Genomic DNA, 22,695 nt, shown 5'->3' on the forward strand with positions numbered 1-22,695 from the left:
CGGACGCCTGGGTCCCCCCAGATGCCTGGGTCCCCCTGGATGCCTGGGTCCCCCCAGATGCCTGGGTCCCCCCGGATGCCTGGGTCCCCCCACACACCTGGGTCCCCCCGGACGCCTGGGTCCCCCCAGATGCCTGGGTCCCCCTGGATGCCTGGCTCTCCCGAACGCCTGGGTCCCCCCGAACGCCTGGGTCCCCCTGCTCCGTCCCCCTCCCCCCGGCGGGGGTCACGAGGCCGCTGCCCCCCCGCAGGTCCCGTGTTGCCGTTGGGGGGTGGGGCAGCGCAGCTGCTCGGGACCCCCCGCGGGTGGGAAAACAGCCGCCCCTCCCCCACCCCCCCCCTCCCCACCCCCCCCCGGCACTTTGAACCATTTTCTGCTATTTGAACCATTTCCTTTAGCCCATTTATTTTGGTGAGGGGGGAGGGGACATTGTCCCCAACCTCCACGGGGACACTCGGGGGCCGATGTCACCCGTGGCACTTGGCTCATTGTGGCGGGGGGGGAGCCCCCCAACCCCCCTCCCCCCCTCCCCCACTGCATCAATGTGGGGGCTCAGGGGGTGGGATTTGGGGTCCCATGGGGGGGGGTCTATGAGGCCCCCGCGGTGACGTCGGCGCAAAGTGGCACCTGGAGGGTCCCGGCGGCGTCTCCGCGGGGGAGGGGCCTGTGGACAGCGAGCGTGGGGGAGGGGCCGGGGGAGGGGTCAGGGTTGGGTGGGGGTTGGGTGGTTTTGGTGTCTTTGTCCCCCCCCTCTTGCCCCATTGACGTGTCCGTCCCTCTGTCCGTCCTTTCGTCCGTCCCTCTGTCCGTCCATCCCCGCGTCCAACCCTCTGTGTGTCTGTCCCCGTGTCCAGCCCACCCTCCGTTCGTCTGTCCGTCTGTCTGTCCATCCCCATGTCCAACCCTTTGTCCGTCCGTCCCCATGCCCGGCCAACCCTCTGTCTGTCCATCCATCCAAACCCCTGTCCAACCCTCCGTCCATCCCCACGCCTCACCAACCCTCTGTCCGTCTGTCTGTCTGTCTGTCCATCCCCATGTCCAACCAACCCTCCATCCATCCCCACATCCCACCAACCCTCTGTCCATCTGTCTGTCCATCCCCATGTCCCACCAACACTCTGTCTGTCTGTCTGTCCGTCCCCCTGTCCCACCAACTCTCTGTCCATCCGTCTCTCCATCCATCCATCCCCATGTCCAACCGTCTGTCCATCCATCCCCATGTCCCACCAACCCTCTGTCCATCTGTCTGTCCATCCATCCTCCCATCCCCACATCCAACCAACCCTCCATCCATCCATCCCCCTGTCCCGCCAACCCTCTGTCCATCTGTCTGTCTGTCTGTCCATCCCCATGTCCAAACGTCTGTCCATCCATCCCCATGTCCAACCGTCTGTCCATCCATCCCCACGTCCCACCAACCCTCTGTCCATCTGTCTGTCTGTCCATCCCCATGTCCCGCCAACCCTCTGTCCATCTGTCTGTCCATCCATCCTTCCATCCCCACGTCCATCCATCCCCCCATCCTGCCAACCCTCTGTCCATCTGTCTGTCCATCCATCCTTCCATCCCCACGTCCATCCATCCCCCCATCCCGCCAACCCTCTGTCCATCTGTCTGTCCATCCCCACACCCCCCCACCCCTTCTCTCCCTCCCCACCGTGTCCCCCGGTCCGTCCGTCCGTCCGTCCCACCTCCGCTGGAGGTCCCTCATTGTCTCCGGCAGCGCGGTGTCGCGCGTCTCAGGCAGGAACGCGGCCACCAGCCCCGACAGCACCGGCGCGGCGCCGTAGATGACGAGCGGCAGCGCCGGCGCCGCGTCCCCCGCCATGCGCACCAGCGGCGCCGTCATGCTGCCCACCCGCGCCAGCGTGTTGGCCAAGCCCATCCCGGTCTGCCTGCGGGCGCAGGGGGCGCTGAGGGGCTGTCCGGTGTCACCGTCACCACCCCGGCGCCCGCGGCTCTCACCGGATCACGGTCGGGTAGAGCTCGCCCGTGTACAGGAAGGCGCAGTTGAAGGACGCGGCCAAGCAGCCCTTCCCCAGCACGGCCAGCGCGGTGCGCAGCGTCCGCAGCTCTGCGGGGACACGCGGCGGCGCCGCTTGGGCGGGTGGTGGCGATGGGGATGGGGAGACCCCGAATTGCCGCCATTTCCACCAAATGGTTGAGATAACCCAACTTCTCAATGGGTTGAGTTGAGGTTGGACCTTCCAGATGGTGCTGGAGACCAAGGGGCCACCGCCCCCATCTCAACCCAATGGGGCCACCGCTTTGGTGGCACTAGTTGAGTTGGCAATGGGGGACAGGGAGGGGGGACCCCCAAAACGCCGCGATTTCCACCAAATGGTTGAGATAACCCAACTTCTCAACGGGTTGAGTTGAGGTTGGTTTGGTTGCTCCAGGTGGTGCTGGAGACCAAGGGGCCACCACCCCCAGCTCAACCCAACGGGGCCACCACGGCCACCACCTTGGTGGCACCAGTTGGGTTGGCAATGAGGGACCCCAAATTGCCGCGATTTCCGGCAAATGGTGGAAATAACCCAACTTCTCAATGGGTTGAGTTGAGGTTGGTTTGGTACTTCCAGGTGGTGCTGGAGACCAAGGGGCCACCGCCCCCATCTCAACCCAATGGGGCCACCACTTTGGTGGCACCAGTTGGGTTGGCAATGGGGGACCCCAAAACGCCGCCATTTCCGGCAAATGGTTGAGATAACCCAACTTCTCAATGGGTTGAGTTGAAGTTGGTTTGGTTGCTCCAGGTGGTGCTGGAGACCAAGGGGCCACCACCCCCAGCTCAACCCAACGGGGCCACCGCGGCCACTGCTTTGCCAACCCAACTGGTGCCACCAATGGGGGACCCCAAAACGCCGCGATTTCCACCAAATGGTCGAAATAACCCAACTTCTCAATGAGTTGAGTCGAGATTGGACCTTCCAGGTGGTGCTGGAGACCAAGGGGCCACCACCCCCATCTCAAGCCGCCGCGGCCCTCACCTCTTGGCACCAGGATGTTGGCCAGGATGGCCAAACCGGCCAAGACGAGGGTGAAGGATTGGGTGAAGCGCCGGCCCACGAAGGTCATGGTGAGGACGGACACGAGCTTGGCCGGGATGTCCACGGCGCCGAACACCATCTGCATGATGAAGATGTCCAGGTCGAAGTTCTGCAGGTCCATGGCCAACCCGTAGTAGGCGAAGCTGGTGGAGAACCTGGGTGGGGGACGCGGGGGGCGGGTGAGCAGCTCGGGGCCATGGGATGGGGACCCAGGAGTTCGGGGGGACCCAGGAGTTCGGGGGGACCCAGGGGGACACGGCGGGCCTACCAGACGAAGCTGAGGCAGCAGGAGATGCGGCGCACGGCCGGCGTCCGCACCAGCTCCAGCGCCGAGTGCCGCGGCACGGCCGCCGGCGTCTCCGTCTGCATGTGGGAGCGCAGGGTCTGGGGGGACACGGAGGATGTGGGGGGACACGGGGGACATGGGGACATGGAGGAATTCGGGGGGACGTGGAGATGGAGATGGAGGAGATGATGGAGATGGTGTAGATAATGGAGATGGAGATGGAGGAGATGATGGAGATGGAGGAGATGGAGATGGTGGAGATGGAGATGGTGGAGATGATGGAGATGGAGATGGTGGAGATGATGGAGATGAGATGGTGGAGATGGAGATGATGGAGATAATGGAGATGGAGATGGAGGAGATGGAGATGGTGGAGATGGAGATGGTGGAGATGATGGAGATGAGATGGTGGAGATGATGGAGATGGGGGAGATGATGGAGATGGGGGAGATGATGGAGATGGAGATGGAGGAGATGGTAGAGATGAGATGGTGGAGATGATGGGGGAATTGGAGATGATTGAGGAGATGAGATGGAAGAGATGACGGAGATGGAGGAGATGATGGAGATGGAGATGATAGAGATGGAGGAGATGATAGAGATGAGATGGTGGAGATGATGAGGGAATTGGAGATGATGAAGATGGTGGAGATGGAGATGATGGAGGAGATGAGATGGAGGAGATGATGGAGATGGAGATGGAGGAGATGATGAAGGAATTGGAGATGATGAAGATGGTGGAGATGGAGATGATTGAGGAGATGAGATGATGAAGATTATGGAGGAGATGATGGAGGAATTTGAGATGATGGAGCTGGAGGTGACTGAGGCGATGATGGAGATAATGGAGAGGGCTGGAGAGACAGATGGCCGTTTGTCCGCGGGGATGGACGGGTGTTGGGGGCACAGGTGGGTTTGGGGACCCCCCACCATTGACCTCGAGTCCCCACCCCCACCAGCCCCCGCGATGCCCCCGGGGCCCCTTTTACTTCGATGTCCAGCTTGTCCCCTTCCTCCTCCTTCCCGTTGAGCTTGGCCACCCTGCGCAGCGCCCGCAGCGCCTGCTGGGGCCGCCCCGCCAGCAGCAGCCAGCGCGCCGACTCCGTCAGCCACCTGCGGACACGACACGGACACGGACACGGACACGGACACGGGCGGCCGCGCCGGCTCCGTCAGCCACTGCGGACACGGACACGGACACGGGCGGCCGCACCGGCTCCATCAGCCACTGCGGACACGGACACGGACACGGGCGGCCGCGCCGGCTCCGTCAGCCACTGCGGACACGGACACGGACACGGGCGGCCGCACCGGCTCCATCAGCCACTGCGGACACGGACACGGACACGGGCGGCCGCACCGGCTCCATCAGCCACTGCGGACACGGACACGGACACGGGCGGCCGCACCGGCTCCATCAGCCACTGCGGACACGGACACGGGCGGCCGCACCGGCTCCGTCAGCCACTGCGGACACGGACACGGACATGGGCAGCCGCGGGCGCGCCGGGACCCGCCTCTGTTGTCCCCACCGGCACCGCGCCAGGCTGGGGTTCAGCCAGCCGTCCAACCTTCTGATCGTCCAACCATCCAACTGTCCAACCATCCAACCGTCCAACCTTCTGACCATCCAACCATCCAAACAACTGTCCCACCATCCAACTGTCCAACCATCCAACCGTCCCACCATCCAACCTTCTGATCGTCCAACCATCCAACCATCCAACTGTCCAACCATCCAACTGTCCAACCATCCAACTGTCCAACTGTCCAACTGTCTGACCGTCCAACCATCCAACTGTCCAAACAACTGTCTAACCATCCAACTGTCCGACCGTCCAACCAGCCAACCGTCCAACCATCCAGCTGTCCACCCATCCAACTGTCCAACCTTCTGACCATCCAACCATCCAACCAACCATCCAAACATCCAACCTTCTGAACATCCAACCGTCCAACCATCCAACTGTCCGACCATCCAACTGTCCAACCTTCTGACCATCCAACCAACCGTCCAATTGTCCAACCATCCATCATCTGACCGTCCAACTGTCCAACCATCCAACTGTCCAACCGTCCAACTGTCCAACCTTCTGACCATCCAACCTTCTGACTGTCCAACTGTCCAACCATCCAACTGTCCAACCTTCTGACCATCCAACCATCCAACCTTCTGACCGTCCAGCTGTCCAACCATCCAACTGTCCGACTGTCCAACCACTCAACCATCCAACTGTCCAACCTTCTGACCATCCAGCTGTCCAACTGTCCATCCACCCAACCTTCTGTCCATCCTTAACCCTTCTCTCCATCCGTCCATGTTCTTCTCTGTCCGTCCATGTTCTCCATCCATCCACGTTCATCTCCATTCATCCTTCTCCATCCATCTTCTCCATCCAACCTTCTGACCGTCCAACCTTCCAGCCAGCCGCTCATCCTTGCACCTGCTCTCCATCCATCCGTCCGCCCGTCCGTCCGTCTTTCCCCTCCTCGTCCTCACCAGGAGCAGCAGAAGAAGCCGAAGAAGGGCAGGGACACGGTGAGCTGCAGCCAGCGCCAATGGGGGACGGCGTAGGCGACCCCGGCCAGCAGGAACTGCCCCGTCGTGTAGCAGTAACCCATGATGGTGCCCACCAGCGCCCGCACGCGCGTCGGCGTCCACTCCAGAGCTGGGGGGACACAACGGGACACCGGGACGTGGACACCGGGACGTGGACACCAAGACAAGGAGAACAGCAGGGACATAGACACCAGGACATGGACACCGGGGACATGGACACCGGGACGTGGACACCAAGACGTGGACACCAAGACATGGACACCAGGGACATGGACACCAAGACATGGACACCAAGACATGGACACCAGGACATGGACACCAGGACATGGACACCAAGACATGGAGACCAGGACATGGACACCAAGACATGGACACCGGGACATGGAGACCAGGACATGGACACTGGGACGTGGACACCAAGAGATGTAGACCAGGACATGGACACCAAGATATGGACACCGGGACATGGACACCAGGACATGGACACCGGGACATGGACACCAAGACATGGAGACCAGCACATGGACACCAAGACATGGACACCAGAGACGTGGACACTGGGGGCATGGAGACCAGGACATGGAGACCAGGACATGGAGACCGGGACATGGAGACCAGGACATGGACACCAAGACATGGAGACCAGCACATGGACACCAAGACATGGACACCAAGACGTGGAGAAGAGCGGGGAGAAGACATAGAGAAAGATGGAGGCGCGGAGCGGGTCGGGGCCGCGTACCGAGGGACACGGTGTTGAGCAGCACCCCCGAGAGCGCGGCGCCGCTGAGCAGGCGCAGCGCGCAGTAGGACGCGAAGGTGGGCGCGAAGGCCGACGCCGTCCCCGTGGCCGCCAGCTGCAGGTGGCACCAGCTCAGCACCGCGCGGCGCCCGAACCTGCGCGGGAACGGCGGCCGTGAGCGGGCGGGGGGCGGGGGAGGGGGAGGGGGAGGAGGAAGGAGGAAGAGGAGGAGGAGGAGGAGGAAGAGGAGGAGGAGGAGGAAGAGGAGGAAGGAGGAAGGGGAGGAGGAAGAAGGAGGAGGGAGGAGGAAGAGGAGGGAGGAAGAGGAGGAGGAGGAAGAGGAGGAGAAGGAGAAAGAGGAGGAAGGAGGAAGAGAAGGAGGAGGGAGAAGGAAGGGGAAGAGGAGGAGGAAGGGGAGGAGGAGGGAGGAGGAAGAGGAAGGGGAGGAGGAGGAGGAGGAGGAGGAGGAAGGGGAGGAGGAGGGAGGAGGAAGAGGAAGGGGAGGAGGAGGAGGAAGAGGAGGAGGAAGACGAGGAGGGAGGAGGAAGGGGAGGAGGAGGAGGGAGAAGGAAGGGGAGGAGGAGGAGGAAGAGGAGGAGGAGGAGGAAGAGGAGGAGGGAGGAGGAAGGGGAGGAGGAGGAGGAAGAGGAGGAGAAAGGAGGAAGAGGAGGAGAAAGGAGGAAGAGGAGGAAAAAGGAGGAAGAGGGGAGGAAGAGAAAGAAGAGGAAGAAGAGATGAGGAGGAGGAAGAAGAAAGAGGAGGAAGAGGAGGAGGAGGAAGAGAAGAGAGAGAGGCAGAAGAAGAGGAAGAGAAAGAGGAAAAAGAGGGGATGAGGAGGAGGAAGAGAAGGAAGACAGGAGGAGGAAGAGAAGGAAGACAGGAGGAAGAAGAGGAGGAAGAGGAGGAAGAAAGTGATGAGTAGGACGAAGAGGAGGAAGAAGGGATGAAGAAGATGGGGTGAGGAGGAGGAGGAAGAAGAGGGGGTGAGGAGGAGGAGGAAGAGGAGGAAGAGGGAGAGGAGGAGGAAGAGGCCGAAGCTCACCGGTCCGAGAGGCCCCCGAAGAGCAGGCCCCCCAGCAGCACTCCGGCCATGTAGAGCGACTGGGCCACCTGCTTCATCCCCTGCTGGCCACACACCAGGTCCCACTGCGGGGACAAGGACACGGGTGGGGACGCCCCCCACGTCCCCCACCCGGCGCCGGCGTCGCCGTGACCCGACCCAAGCGGCCTTTGGCCAACGGCGACACCGACACGCGACACTCGGTGGCGTTTCCCAGCATCTCAAGATCCCACCAGGTGTCACCCGGTCCCTTTTTGTCCCCTTGGTGGTGGCCACCGACCCCCACGTCCCCCCGTTTTCCAGGTTCCTCCAGCAAAGGTGGGGAAGATGCTCCAGTTGGACAACGGCAACATGGGGACATCAGTGTTGGGACATCAACGTGGTGACACCGATGTGGGGACATCAATGTGGTGACATCAACATGGGGACACCGACGTGGGGACATCAATGTGGTGACACCAGCGTGGGGACATCAACATGGGGACACCAATGTGGTGACACCAATGTGGTGACATCAACATGGGGACATCAACATGGGGACACCGACGTGGGGACATCAATGTGGTGACACCAGCGTGGGGACATCAACGTGGTGACACCGACGTGGGGACACCAGCGTGGTGACACCAGCGTGGTGACACCAACATGGGGACACCAACGTGGGGACACCAACATGGGGACATCAACATGGTGAGACCGACCTGGGGACACTGATGTGAGGACACCAATATGGTGACACCAATGTGGGGACATCAACGTGGTGACACCAACGTGGTGACATCAACATGAGGACACCAACATGGGGACACCAACGTGGTGACATCAACATGAGGATACCGACATGGGGACACCAACATGGTGAGACTGACGTGGGGACACCAATATGGTGACACCAACGTGGTGACACCAACATGGGGACATCAACATGGTGAGACCGGCGTGGGGACACCGACGTGGTGACACCAACATAGGGACACCAACGTGGTGACACCAACAGCCGCCTTCCATTGCGTTGTCCCCCCCGCGTCTCCCCCCGCGTCCCCCCGGTACCTCAGTGACGATGGTGCTGCCGAAGACGCCGCGGTCGTAGGTCCAGCCGTCGCGGCACGGCTCCGTCTCGGGCCACGTGCCGTTGGCCACCGAAGCGTTGGGCTCCAGGAGCCACCACTGCGGGGCCACGAAGCGCCGGCACCGCTCGCCCGCCGGCACCCACGCCCGCAGCCGCGCGCCGAGGCCGGTGCCATTGTCACCGTTGTCACCGTTGTCATTGTCACCGTCCTCCCAGCGCAGGCGGCACCGGTGGGCGACGCCGGCGGCCGTGAAGTTCTGCAGCAGGTTGTGACTCGCCATCATGAACATGGGCATGGCCAACAGGGCCACGGTGGCCACCTGGAAGCGGCCCATCCCCCCCAGGCACGCCAGCAGCTCGGCGAAGGCCATGACGTCACCGCCGGCCCCAAAACCCCCGCGTTTCACCCCAAAAAGCGCTCCCGGCGCCGCCACGCTGCGACCGGCCGCGGATCCCGCGGTCAGGTCAACGGTTGCCTCGGGGTTAATCTTTGACTTTGTAGATGGGTTTTGGGTGAATTTCCAGCGAAAACGGGCAAAAGAAGCCACCGAGGGTGACAACGGGACCTGTGGGTGTCGCCAAATGTGCCAACGGGGCCCACGGGGGTCACCAAATGGGACAATGGGGGCCACCAAATGAGACAATGGGGCCCCCAGGGGCCACCAAATGTGACAACGGGACCCATGGGTATCACCAAATGTGACAACAGGGCCCACGGGGGCCACCAAATGTGACAATGGGGCCCACAAGGGCCACCAAATGGGACAACGGGGGCCACCAAATGTGACAACGGGGGCCACCAAATGTGACAACGGGGGCCACCAAATGTGACAATGGGGCCCACGGGGGTCACCAAATGGGACAATAGGGGCCACCAAATGAGACAATAGGGCCCACGGGGGTCACCTAATGGGACAACGGGGGCCACCAAATGAGACAATGGGGCCCCCGGGGGCCACCAAATGTGACAACGGGACCCATGGGTGTCACCAAATGTGACAATGGGGCCCACGGGTGTCACCAAATGTGACAACAGGGGCCACCAAATGTGACAACGGGACCCATGGGTGTCACCAAATGTGACAATGGGACCCACCAGTGGGACAACGGGGTGGCCAGAGGGGGGCTCTCCTCGTTGTGACGCCAAAAAGAGCCCCCAAAATGGGGCAAAACTGGACAAATTTGGGGCGGGGAGAAAAGAAAGAATCATAGTTTTGATGAAAATTATAGAGTGAAACAAAATAACAATATTTTGAGGGAAAAAAAGTGGGGTTTTGGGGACATCCGGCTCTCGGGGACACCAAGGGAAGGCAATGGGGGTCTTCACCGGCTTCTTTTGGGTTAAATTTTGGCGCTTTTGGGTCTGGGAAAGGTCTTCGCTGGCCTCTTTTTTGGGTTAAATTTTAGCACTTTTGGGTCAAAGAATGGGCCTGGCCGGCCCCTTTTTTGGGTTAAATTGTAGCGGTTTTGGGTCCAAAGGCGCCGGAAGGCGCCGGCGCGCTCGGTCGCGCTCGGTTGGCGGATCTGCCGCCCAACGTTAATCGTTGACAGGCTTGGGGACAAGGGACACGCGGGACGAGCAGTGGGGGCTGGTGGCCATGGGGGGGTTGGGGACATCGGGGTGGCCTTGGGGACAATGGTCTTTGGTGTCACCTCAATGGTGGTGGCCTTGGGTGGAGGTGTCACCCAATAGTGGTGGCCTTGGGGACAGCGGTCTTTGGTGTCACCCCAATGGTGGTGGCCTTGGGGACATGGGTGGAGGTGTCACCCAAATGGTGGTGGCCTTGGGGACATGGGTGGAGGTGTCACCCCATTGGTTCTGGTCTTGGGGACAATGGTGGAGGTGTCACCCCATTGGATCTGGTCTTCGGGACATGGGTGGAGGTGTCACCCCATTGGTTCTGGCATTAGGGACATGGGTGGAGGTGTCACCCAAATGGTGGTGGCCTTGGGGACATGGGTGGAGGTGTCACCCCATTGGTTCTGGTCTTGGGGACATGGGTGGAGGTGTCACCCCATTGGTTCTGGCCTTGGGGACAACGGTCTTTGGTGTCACCCATTGGTGGTGGCCTTGGGTGGAGGTGTCACCCCATTGGTTCTGGTCCTGGGGACATGGGTGGAGGTGTCACCCCATTGGTTCTGGTCTTGGGAACAAGGGTGGAGGTGTCACCCCATTGGTTCTGGCCTTGGGGACATGGGTAGAGGTGTCACCCCATTGGTTCTGGTCTTGGGGACATGGGTGGAGGTGTCACCCCATTGGTTCTGGTCTTGGGGACATGGGTGGAGGTGTCACCCCATTGGTTCTGGCCTTGGGGACAACGGTCTTTGGTGTCACCCATTGGTGGTGGCCTTGGGTGGAGGTGTCAGCCCATTGGTTCTGGTCCTGGGGACATGGGTGGAGGTGTCACCCCATTGGTTCTGGTCTTGGGAACAAGGGTGGAGGTGTCACCCCATTGGTTCTGGCATTGGGGACATAGGTGGAGGTGTCACCCCAACGGTGGTGGCCTTGGGGATGTGGGTGGAGGTGTCACCTATTGTTGGTGGCCTTGGGGATGTGGGTGGAGGTGTCACCCATGGGTGGTGGCCTTGGTGGCCTCAGACATCACCCAGAGCCGTTGTCCCCACCAGAGCTGCTTTATTGGCCAGGCCGCGTCCCGCGGTGTCACCGGCCGTGGGGACCGGTCCCGTGTCCCCCGTGTCCCCCGTGTCCCCGGGTCCCTCAGGGCTCCCGGGGCTGCAGCGGGATCTTCTCCTTGGGCTCCTCCGGTGGCTTCCGCCGCGCCCTGGGGGAGGAGCCACCAGCGGGGACAGGGCCCTGATTGGACCGTGTCCGTCCAGCTGTCTGTCGGCATCCAACCATCGGCCAACCATCGGCCAACCATCAGCCAACCATTGTCTATCGTCCAACCGTCAGCCAACAATCAGACAACCATCGTCCATTGTCCAACCATCAGCCAACCATCATCTATCATCCACCTGTTGTCCAACCATCAGCCAACCATTGTCCATCATCCAACCATCAGCCAACAATCAGCCGTCCATCATCCAACCGTCATCCAACCATCGTCCATCGTCCAACCATCATCCAACCATCGTCCATTGTCCAACCATCGTTCAACCATTGTCCATCAGCCAACCATCAGCCAACCATCATCTATCATCCACCTGTCATTCAACCATTGTCCAACCATCAGCCAACCATCAGCCAACCATTGTCCATCAGCCAACCATCAGCCAACCATCATCCATCGTCCAACCATCATCCAACCATTGTCCATTGTCCAACCATCAGCCAACCATCGTCCAACTGTCAGCCAACCATCGTCCATCAGCCAACCATCATCCATCGTCCAACCATCAGCCAACCATCGTCCATCGTCCAACCATCAGCCAACCATCGTCCATCGTCCAACCATCAGCCAACCATCATCCATCGTCCAACCATCAGCCAACCATCATCCATCGTCCAACCATCATCCAACCATCGTCCATCGTCCAACCATCAGCCAACCATCGTCCATCATCCAACCATCGTCCAACCATCGTCCATCGTCCAACCATCTTCCAACCATCGTCCATCGTCCAACCATCATCCAACCATTGTCCATTGTCCAACCATCAGCCAACCATCGTCCAACTGTCAGCCAACCATCGTCCATCAGCCAACCATCATCCATCGTCCAACCATCAGCCAACCATCGTCCATCGTCCAACCATCATCCATCGTCCAACCATCAGCCAACCATCGTCCATCATCCAACCATCGTCCAACCATCGTCCAACCATCGTCCATCGTCCAACCATCTTCCAACCATCGTCCATCGTCCAACCATCATCCAACCATCAGCCAACCATCGTCCACCTGTCATCCAACCATTGTCCAACCATCAGCCAACCATTGTCCATCGTCCAACCATCAGCCAACCATCATCTATCATCCACCTGTTATCCAACCATCGTCCAACCATCATCCAACCATCAGCCAACCATCATCCAACCATTGTCCATCATCCACCTGTCATCCAACCATCATCCAACCATCATCCAACCATCGTCCATCGTCCAACCATCGTCCAACCATCGTCCAACCATCAGCCAACCATCGTCCATCGTCCAACCATCAGCCAACCATTGTCCATCATCCAACCATCGTCCAACCATCGTCCATCGTCCAACCGTCATCCAACCATCGTCCAACCATCGTCCAACCGTCGTCCAACCATCGTCCAACCATCGTCCATCGTCCAACCATCGTCCAGCCATCGTCCAACCATCGTCCAACCATCGTCCATCGTCCAACCATCGTCCAGCCATTGTCCATTGTCCAACCATCAGCCAACAATCAGACAACCATCAGCCATCATCCAACCATCATCCAACCATTGTCCATCGTCCAACCATCAGCCAACCATCAGCCAACCATCATCCACCTGTCATCCAACCATTGTCCAACCATCAGCCAACCATTGTCCATCGTCCAACCATCAGCCAACCATCATCTATCATCCACCTGTTATCCAACCATCGTCCAACCATTGTCCAACCATCAGCCAACCATCAGCCAACCATTGTCCATCATCCACCTGTCATCCAACCATCGTCCAACCATCAGCCAACCATCGTCCATCGTCCAACCATCGTCCAACCATCGTCCAACCATCAGCCAACCATCGTCCATCGTCCAACCATCAGCCAACCATTGTCCATCATCCAACCATCGTCCAACCATCGTCCATCGTCCAACCGTCATCCAACCATCGTCCAACCATCGTCCAACCGTCGTCCAACCATCGTCCAACCATCGTCCATCGTCCAACCATCGTCCAGCCATCGTCCAACCATCGTCCAACCATCGTCCATCGTCCAACCATCGTCCAGCCATTGTCCATTGTCCAACCATCAGCCAACAATCAGACAACCATCAGCCATCATCCAACCATCATCCAACCATTGTCCATCGTCCAACCATCAGCCAACCATCAGCCAACCATCATCCACCTGTCATCCAACCATTGTCCAACCATCAGCCAACCATTGTCCATCGTCCAACCATCAGCCAACCATCATCTATCATCCACCTGTTATCCAACCATCGTCCAACCATTGTCCAACCATCAGCCAACCATCAGCCAACCATTGTCCATCATCCACCTGTCATCCAACCATCGTCCAACCATCAGCCAACCATCATGCATCATCATCCAACCATCAGCCAACCATCAGCCAACCATCATCCATCATCATCCAACCTTCATCCAACCATCATCCAACCATCATCCATCATCATCCAACTGTCAACCTTCATCCAACCTTCATCCATCATCCAACCTTCATCCAACCTTCATCCAACCTTCATCCAACCTTCATCCAACCTTCATCCAACCTTCATCCCACCTTCATCCCACCTTCATCCATCATCCAACCTTCGTCCAACCATCATCCCACCTTCATCCAGCCATCACCCACCACCATCCAACCATCAGCCATCCATTGCCGTCTCCAGCCACCTCCCCACATCTCCATCCTCCCACCATCACCTCCACCCACCCGCCGCCATGTCCCCCCACGTCCCCCCGGCGTGTCCCCACCTGCTCTCCACCTCCTCGATGGTGTCGGGCAGCGGCATGTTGAGCGTCTCGGGCAGGAAGCCGGCGGCCACGGTGGCCACCACGGGGGCCACCCCGTAGACGGCGGGCGGCAGGAACGGGTAATACTCCTCCGTCATCTTCACCAGCGGCGCCACGATGCCGCCCACGCGCGCCATGGTGCTGCCCAAGCCCAAGCCCGTCTGCCTGCGCGGCACCGCGGCGGCACGTCACCGCGACGTCACCGCGACGTCACCGCGGGGTCACCCGGGTGTCCCCGGGGTGGGACGTACCTGATGGGGGTCGGGTAGAGCTCGGTGGTGTAGAGGAAGACGCAGTTGAAGGAGGCGGAGAGACAACCCTTCCCGATGACGGCCAGCGCTGTGCGCAGCGTCTGCAGCTCTGGGGGACACCGCGGGGGTGGGGACACCGTGGGGACACCGTGGGGGTGGGGACACCATGGGGGTGGGGAGAAGGGGATGGGGGTGGAGATGTGGTTGGGTGGTTGGAGATGCCAATGGGTGATTGGAGATGTTGATGGATGGACGGATGGACGGATGGATGGATGGACGGATGGATGGATGGATGGATGGGTGGACACATGGATGGATGGATGGAGATGTGGTTGGGTGGTTGGAGATGCCAGTGGATGATTTGAGATGCTGATGGATGGATGGTTGGATGGATGGATGGATGGATGGATGGATGGATGGATGGATGGTTGAATGGTTGGTTGGTTGGATGAATGGACAGATGGTTGGTTAGATGGTTGGATGGACGGAGGGATAGATGGACAGATGGATGGGTGGATGGATGGATGGACAGATGGATGGATGGACAGATGGTTGGATGGATGGATGGATGGATGGATGGATGGATGGATGGATGGAGATGTGGTTGGGTGGTTGGAGATGGTGATGGGTGGTTGGGTGGACGGATGGACGAACGGATGGATGGACAGATGGACGGACGGATGGATGGACAGATGGATGGATGGATGGATGGATGGAGATGTGGTTGGATGGACAGAGATGCTGATGGGTAGTTGGATGGTTGGACACACAGATGGATGGATGGATGGACGGAGATGTGGTTGGAGATTTCAATGGATGGGTGGAGATGTCAATGGGTGGTTGGATGGAGATGTGGTTGGGTGGTTGGAGATGTCAATGGGTGGATGGAGGTGGTGATGGGTGGTTGGATGGAGATGTGCTTGGATGGTTGGACACAAGATGGGTGGATGGATGGAGATGTGGACGGATGGAGATGCAGGCAGGTGCATCACCCAACATCTGGCGAAGGGACCAATGGGTGAAGCCCCAAGGGGGGCGTGTCCTGCTGCGGTGACAGGTCCCCCACGTCCCCCACACCCACCTGTGGGGACGAAGATGTTGGCGATGATGACCAAGCCGGCCAGGAAGAGCGCGACCATGAGCGACACGCGCCGGCCCGCGTAGCTGACGGACACGGTCACCACCAGCTTGGCCGGGACATCCACGGCGCCGAAAATCACCTGGATGAGGTAAATGCTGACGCCGAAGTTCTGGAGATCCATGGCCAGGCCGTAGTAGGAGAAACTGATGGAGAACCTGGTGGGGAAATGGAGCTTGAGTGGAGTCACCAACCCCCCCGGGTGTCACCAACATCCCCGGGGTGTCACCAACATCCCCGGGGTGTCACCAACCCCCCTGGGGTGTCACCAACATCCCCGGGTGTCACCGTCACATGGACAGGGTGTCAGGTGAGGGGAAGAGGGTTGTGGGACCAACACCCTCCCACCCAACCAACCAATCAACCAATCAACCCTGTTCTTAACCACCCACCCACCCACCCACCCAACCAACCAATCAACCTTCTTCTTAACCAGCCACCCAACCAACCAATGAGCTAACCATCTTCTCAACTAACTAACCATGTTCTTAACCAACTAACCAACCAGCCAACCAACCAACCATCTTCTCAACCAACCGACCAACCAACCATCCAACCAACCAACCAACAACCATCTTCTCAATCAACCAACCAACCATCTTCTCAATCAACCAACCAACCATCCAACCAACCAACCATCTTCTCAACCAACGAACCAACCAACCATCTTCTCAATCAACCAACCAACCAACCATCTTCTCAATTAACCAACCAACCATCCAACCAACCAACCATCTTCTCAACCAACCAACCAACCAACCAACCAACCATCTTCCCAACCAACCAACCATCTTCTCAACCAACCAACCAACCAACCAACCATCTTCTCAACCAACCAACCAACCAACCAACCAACCAACCAACCAACCAACCGTCGTCTCAACCAACCGACCAACTAACCATCTTCTCAATCAACCAACTGACCAACCAACCATCTTCTTGACCAACCAACCACCACGTCAACCATCCACCCCCCGCCCTGTCCCCCGGCCCCACCAGGCAATGGAGAGGCAGAAGAAGATGTGCCGGATCACGGGGGTCCGGACCAGGTCGGACACGGTGTACGACGCCTTGAGCGCCGCCAGCTCCTCCTTCATGCTGGACCTGAGGATCTGGGGACACGGGGCGGGTTGGGAGGGGACAGCGCGGCCACCGCCGCCCCCCGCGGTGCCACCAAACCTCCACCGTGATCTTCTCCCCTTCCTCCTTCTTCCCGTTGATCTTGGCCACGCGTTGAAGGACCTTCACGGCCTTCTCAGCCTTCCCGGATAGGACCAACCACCGCGCCGACTCGGCCAACCACCTGCGGCCATGGGGGAAACTGAGGCACCGAGAGACCCCCGTGGTGTCCCCCGGGTGTCCCCAGGGTGTCCCCAGGCCCTACCAGGAGCAGCAGAAGAAGCCGAAGAAGGGCAGGGACACGGTGAGCTGCAGCCAGCGCCAGTGGGGGACGGCGTAGGCGATCCCGGCCAGCAGGATCTGGCCCAGCGTGTAGGAGAAGCCGGTGATGGCCACGGTGACGGCGCGGTAGGGGGTGGGGATCCACTCCACCACTGCAGGGGGACGCGGGGTCACCGCGGGGTGACCATTTATGGCCATTAGGTCACCCCTGTCCATGGCCATTGGGTCAACTCCATCCATGGCCATTGGGTTGTCCCCAACCATGACCATTGTGTCATCCCCAACCATGGCCATTGCATTGTCCCCAACCATGGCCATTGGGTTGTCCCCATTTATGGCCATTGGGTCACCCCCGTCCATGGCCATTGGGTTGTCCCCAACCATGGCCATTGTGTTGTCCCCATTTATGGCCATTGGGTCACCCCTGTCCATGGCCATTGGGTCACCCCCATCCATGGCCATTGGGTTGTCCCCATTTATGGCCATTGGATCACCCCCGTCCATGGCCATTGGGTTGTCCCCACCCATGGCCATTGGGTCACCCCTGTCCATGGCCATTGGGACATCCATGACCATGGTGACGCCCCCAACCATGGCCATTGGGTTGTCCCCATTTATGACCATTGGGTTGTCCCCGTCCATGGCCATTGGGTCACCCCTGTCCATGGCCATTGGGACATCCATGACCATGGTGATGCCCCCAACCATGGCCATTGGATTGTCCTCAACCATGGCCATTGGGTCACCCCCATCCATGGCCATTGGGTCACCCTTCTCCATGGCCATTGTATCAACCCTGTCCATGGCCATTGTGTCAACCCCATCAATGGCCATTGTGTCACCCCCACCCATAGCCATTGGGTCACCCCTGTCCATGGCCATTGGGACATCCATGGCCATTGTGTCAACCCCATCAATGGCCATTGTGTCACCCTCATCCATAGCCATTGGGTCACCCTTCTCCATGGCCATTGGGTCAACCTCATCCATGGCCATTGGGTTGTCCCCGTTCATGGCCATTGGGTCAACCCTGCCCATGGTCACTGGGACATCCATGACCATGGTGACGCCCCCATCCATGGCCATTGTGTTGTCCCACCCCCGGCCGCGGTGCCACCCCGCCGGCGTCCCCGGCGCCCCCGCGTGCCGTACGCTCACCCAGGCAGGCGATGCTGAGCCCGAAGCCCGAGAGCGCCATCCCGCCGGCGAAGCGGAAGGCGCAGTACCACGCGTAGCTGGGCGCGAAGGCCGTGCAGGTGCCCATCACCCCCAGCTGCAGGTACGACCAGAGCAGCAGCGCCTTGCGCCCGAACCTGCGGCGGCAGCACCGCGGGCACTGCGGGCACTGGGAGGGGAACTGGGAGCACTGGGAGCACTGGGAGGGACCAGGGGCAATGGGAGGACTGGGAGGGACTGGGGGCAATGGGGGCACTGGGAGGGGAACTGGGAGCACTGGGAGCACTGGGAGGGACTGGGGGCACTGGGAGGGACTCGGGGCAATGGGAGCACTGGGGCCACTGGGAGCACTGAGGCCACTGGGAGCACTGGGAGGGACTGGGGGCACTGGGAGCACTGGGAGCACTGGGGGCAATGGGGGCACTGGGAGGGACTGAGGGCAATGGGAGAGACTGGGAGGGACTGGGGGCAATGGGAGGGACTGGGGGCAATGGGAGGGACTGGGAGGGACTGTGGACAATGGGAGGGACTGGGGGCAATGGGAGGGACTGGGAGGGACTGGGGGGCACTGGGGGCACTGGGGGCAATGGGAGGGACTGGGAGGGACTGGGGGCAATGGGAGCACTGAGGGCAATGGGAGGGACTGGGGGCAATGGGAGGAATTTGGGGCACTGGGAGGAACTGGGAGCACTGGGAGGGACTGGGAGCACTGGGGGCACTGGGAGGGACTGGGAGCAATGGGAGGAATTGGGGGCAATGGGAGCAATGGGAGCACTGGAGGCAATGGGAGCACTGGGTGGGACACTGGGAGCACTGGGAGGGAACTGGGAGCACTGGGAGGGGAACTGGGAGCACTGGGAGGGACTAGGGGCACTGGGAGGGACTAGGGGCAATGGGAGCACTGGGGCCACTGGGAGCACTGGGAGGGACTGGGAGCACTGGGGGCAATGGAAGCACTGGGAGGGACTGGGAGCACTGGGGGCACTGGGAGGGACTGGGGGCACTGGAAGGGACTGAGGGCAATGGGAGGGACTGGGAGGGACTGGGGGCAATGGGAGGGACTGGGGGCAATGGGAGCACTGAGGACAATGGGAGGGACTGGGGGCAATGGGAGGAATTTGGGGCACTGGGAGGAACTGGGAGCACTGGGAGGGACTGGGAGCACTGGGGGCACTGGGAGCAATGGGAGGAATTGGGGGCAATGGGAGCAATGGGAGCACTGGAGGCAATGGGAGCACTGGGTGGGACACTGGGAGCACGGGGAGCACTGGGAGGGAACTGGGAGCACTGGGAGGGACTGGGAGCACTGGGAGGGACTGGGGGCACTGGGAGCACTGGGAGAGGCACTGGGAGCACTGGGAGCACTGGGAGGGACTGGGAGCACTGGGAGGGGAACTGGGAGCACTGGAGCACTGGGAGGGGCACTGGGAGCACTGGGAGCACTGGGAGCACTGGGAGCACTGGGGGCACTGGGAGCACTGGGGGCACTGGGGGGGCAGCACGGGGGGGCCGGTACCTGTCAGACAGGCCCCCCAGGACCAGCGCCCCCACCAGCACCCCGGCCATGTAGATGGATTGGGCCATCTGGCGCAGCTGCCGGTGCCCGCACACCAGGTCCCACTGCGGGGGGACAGCGGTGTCCCCCCCAGCCCCACAGCACCGGCCCCACGGACCCCCCGGCCCCACAGCTCCGGCCCCATGGACCCACCGGCCCCACGGCTCCGGCCCCACGGACCCAGCAGCCCCACGGACCCAACGGCCCCATGGACCCATCAGCCCCACGGACTCAACAGCCCCATGGACCCATCAGCCCCACGGACCCACCAGCCCCACAGCTCCGGCCCCACGGACCCACCAGCCCCATGGACCCACCAGCCCCATGGACCCATCAGCCCCACGGACCCATCAGCCCCATGGACCCATCAGCTCCACGGACCCACCAGCCCCACAGCTCCAGCCCCACAGACCCAACAGCCCCATGGACCCAACAGCCCCATGGACCCATCAGCCCCACGGACCCACCAGCCCCATGGACCCACCAGCCCCATGGACCCATCTGCCCCACGGACCCATCAGCCCCATGGACCCATCAGCCCCATGGACCCATCTGCCCCACGGACCCATCAGCCCCACATGGTTCCAGCTCCAGATGGTTCCATCTCCATTTCTATCTCCAGATGGTTCCATCTCCATCTCCATATGGTCCCATCTCTATCATCCCATCTCCTTATGGTCCCATCTCCATCCCTTCATCTCCATATGGTCCCACCTCCATCCCACCAGCTCTTTATGGTCCCACCTTCATCATCCCATCTCCTTATGGTCCCATCATCTCCATCATCCCATCTCCTTATGGTCCCATCTCCATCCCACCACCTCTTTATGGTCCCACCTCCATCATCCCATCTCCTTATGGTCCCATCATCTCCATCACCCCATCTCCATATGGTTCCACCTCCATCATCCCATCTCCTTATGGTCCCATCTCCATCATCCCATCTCCATAGGGTCCCATCTCCATCATCCCATCTCCTTATGGTCCCATCTCCATCATGCCATCTCTTTATGGTCCCACCTCCATCATCCCATCTCCATATGGTTCCACCTCCATCATCCCATCTCCTTAAGGTCCCACCTCCATCATCCCATCTCCTTATGGTCCCATCTCCATATGGTCCCATCTCTATCATCCCATCTCCTTATGGTCCCATCATCTCCATCATCCCATCTCTTTATGGTCCCATCTCCATCATCCCATCTCCATATGGTCCCATCTCCATCTCCCGATGGTTCCACCTCCCCGTGGTCCCCGTGTCCCCCGTGTCCCCTCCCCCATGTCCCCCGTGTCACCTCGGTGACGATGGTGGCCACGTAGACGCTGCGGTCGTAGTCCCAGCCGTGGGGACACGGTTCGGTGGCCCCGGCGCCGCTGCCATTGCCGGGGGACACGTAGAGGTGACAGGAGCCCAGGGTGGCATTGGGGGACCCCCAGGTGTCACCAGGTGTCCCCAAGGTGTCACCAGAAGCTGCTGAGATGCCACCAGGAGCCCCCAAAGTGCCACCGGAGATGGGGCCGGGTGGCTCTGGGGTGGCACTGGGGACAATGGGGGTGGCTCTGGGGACAATGGGGGTGGCACTGGGGGTACTGGGGATGGCACTGGGAACCCCAAGGGTGACATGGGGGACCCCAAGGGTGGCACTGGGGACAATGGGGGTGGCACTGGGGATACCAGGGGTGACACTGGGGACCCCAAGGGTGGCACTGGGGACAATGGAGATGGCACTGGGGACCCCAAGGGTGACATAGGGGACCCCAAGGTTGGCACTGGGGACCCTGGGGGTGACAATGGGGACCCTGGGGGTGACAATGGGGACCCTGGGGGTGGCACTGGGGATACTGGGGGTGGCACTGGGGATACCAGGGGTGACACTGGGGACCCCAAGGGTGGCACTGGGGACAATGGGGATGGCACTGGGGACCCCAAGGGTGGCACTGGGGACAATGGGGGTGGGACCGGGGATACTGGGGGTGACACGGGGGACCCCAAGGGTGACATGAGGGACCCCAAGGGTGGCACTGGGGATACCGGGGTTGACACGGGGGACCCCAAGGGTGGCACTGGGGACAATGGGGGTGGCACTGGGGACCCCAAATGTGGCACTGGGGACAATGGGGGTGACACTGGGGACAATGGGGGTGACACTGGGGATACCAGGGGTGACAGTGGGGACACTGGGGGTGGCACTGGGGATACCGGGGGTGATAATAGGAACATGGGGGGTGACAGTGGGGTCATGGGGGGTGACAGTGGGGACACTGGGGACACCGGGGGTGACAGTGGTGACACGGGGCGTGGCAATGGGGACACGGGGGGTGGCAATGGGGAGGCGGCAGCGGTGCGGGGGGACGGCGGCGCTGAAGTTCTGCAGCAGGTTGTGCGCGGCCATGAGCAGGATGGGCACGGACAGCAGGGACGTCTGCAGCAGCTGGAAGCGCCCCAGCCCGCCCACGCGCGACAGCACGGAGCCAAACGCCATCTGGGGACAGGGGGACATCAGGGGGACATGGGGACATCAGGGGGACATGGGGACATGGGGACAGCATGGAGCCGAACGCCATCTGGGGACAGGGGGACATCAGGGGGACATGGGGACATCAGGGGGACATGGGGACATCAGGGGGACATGGGGACATGGGGACAGCACGGAGCCAAACGCCATCTGGGGACAGGGGGACATCAGGGGGACATGGGGACATCAGGGGGACATGGGGACATGGGGACAGCACGGAGCCAAACGCCATCTGGGGACATTGGACATCGTGGGGACATGGGG

The 22,695-nt window shown here is 60.7% G+C and overlaps 1 protein-coding gene across 1 annotated transcript; it reads right to left on the reverse strand.

Moving 5' to 3' along the window:
- Positions 1 to 588: 588 nt before the first annotated feature.
- On the reverse strand, positions 589 to 22,398 carry LOC308052628 (uncharacterized protein; the record flags this gene model as incomplete). Its single annotated transcript, XM_080364685.1, has 20 exons — positions 589 to 664; positions 1,692 to 1,895; positions 1,966 to 2,074; positions 2,991 to 3,205; positions 3,319 to 3,434; positions 4,326 to 4,449; positions 5,837 to 6,005; positions 6,639 to 6,793; positions 7,681 to 7,784; positions 8,749 to 9,202; positions 14,356 to 14,559; positions 14,646 to 14,754; positions 15,727 to 15,941; positions 16,780 to 16,895; positions 16,963 to 17,086; positions 17,168 to 17,336; positions 18,343 to 18,497; positions 19,877 to 19,980; positions 21,211 to 21,386; positions 22,116 to 22,398. 20 exons carry the CDS (start codon positions 22,396 to 22,398, stop codon positions 589 to 591), a joined length of 3,381 nt encoding a protein of 1,126 aa, XP_080220811.1.
- Between the last annotated feature and the right edge of the window lie 297 nt (positions 22,399 to 22,695).

The sequence above is a fragment of the Nesoenas mayeri genome (genome assembly GCF_963082525.1).
Source record: "Nesoenas mayeri genome assembly, contig: SCAFFOLD_102, whole genome shotgun sequence".
In the NCBI taxonomy this organism is placed as follows: Eukaryota; Metazoa; Chordata; class Aves; order Columbiformes; family Columbidae; genus Nesoenas; species Nesoenas mayeri.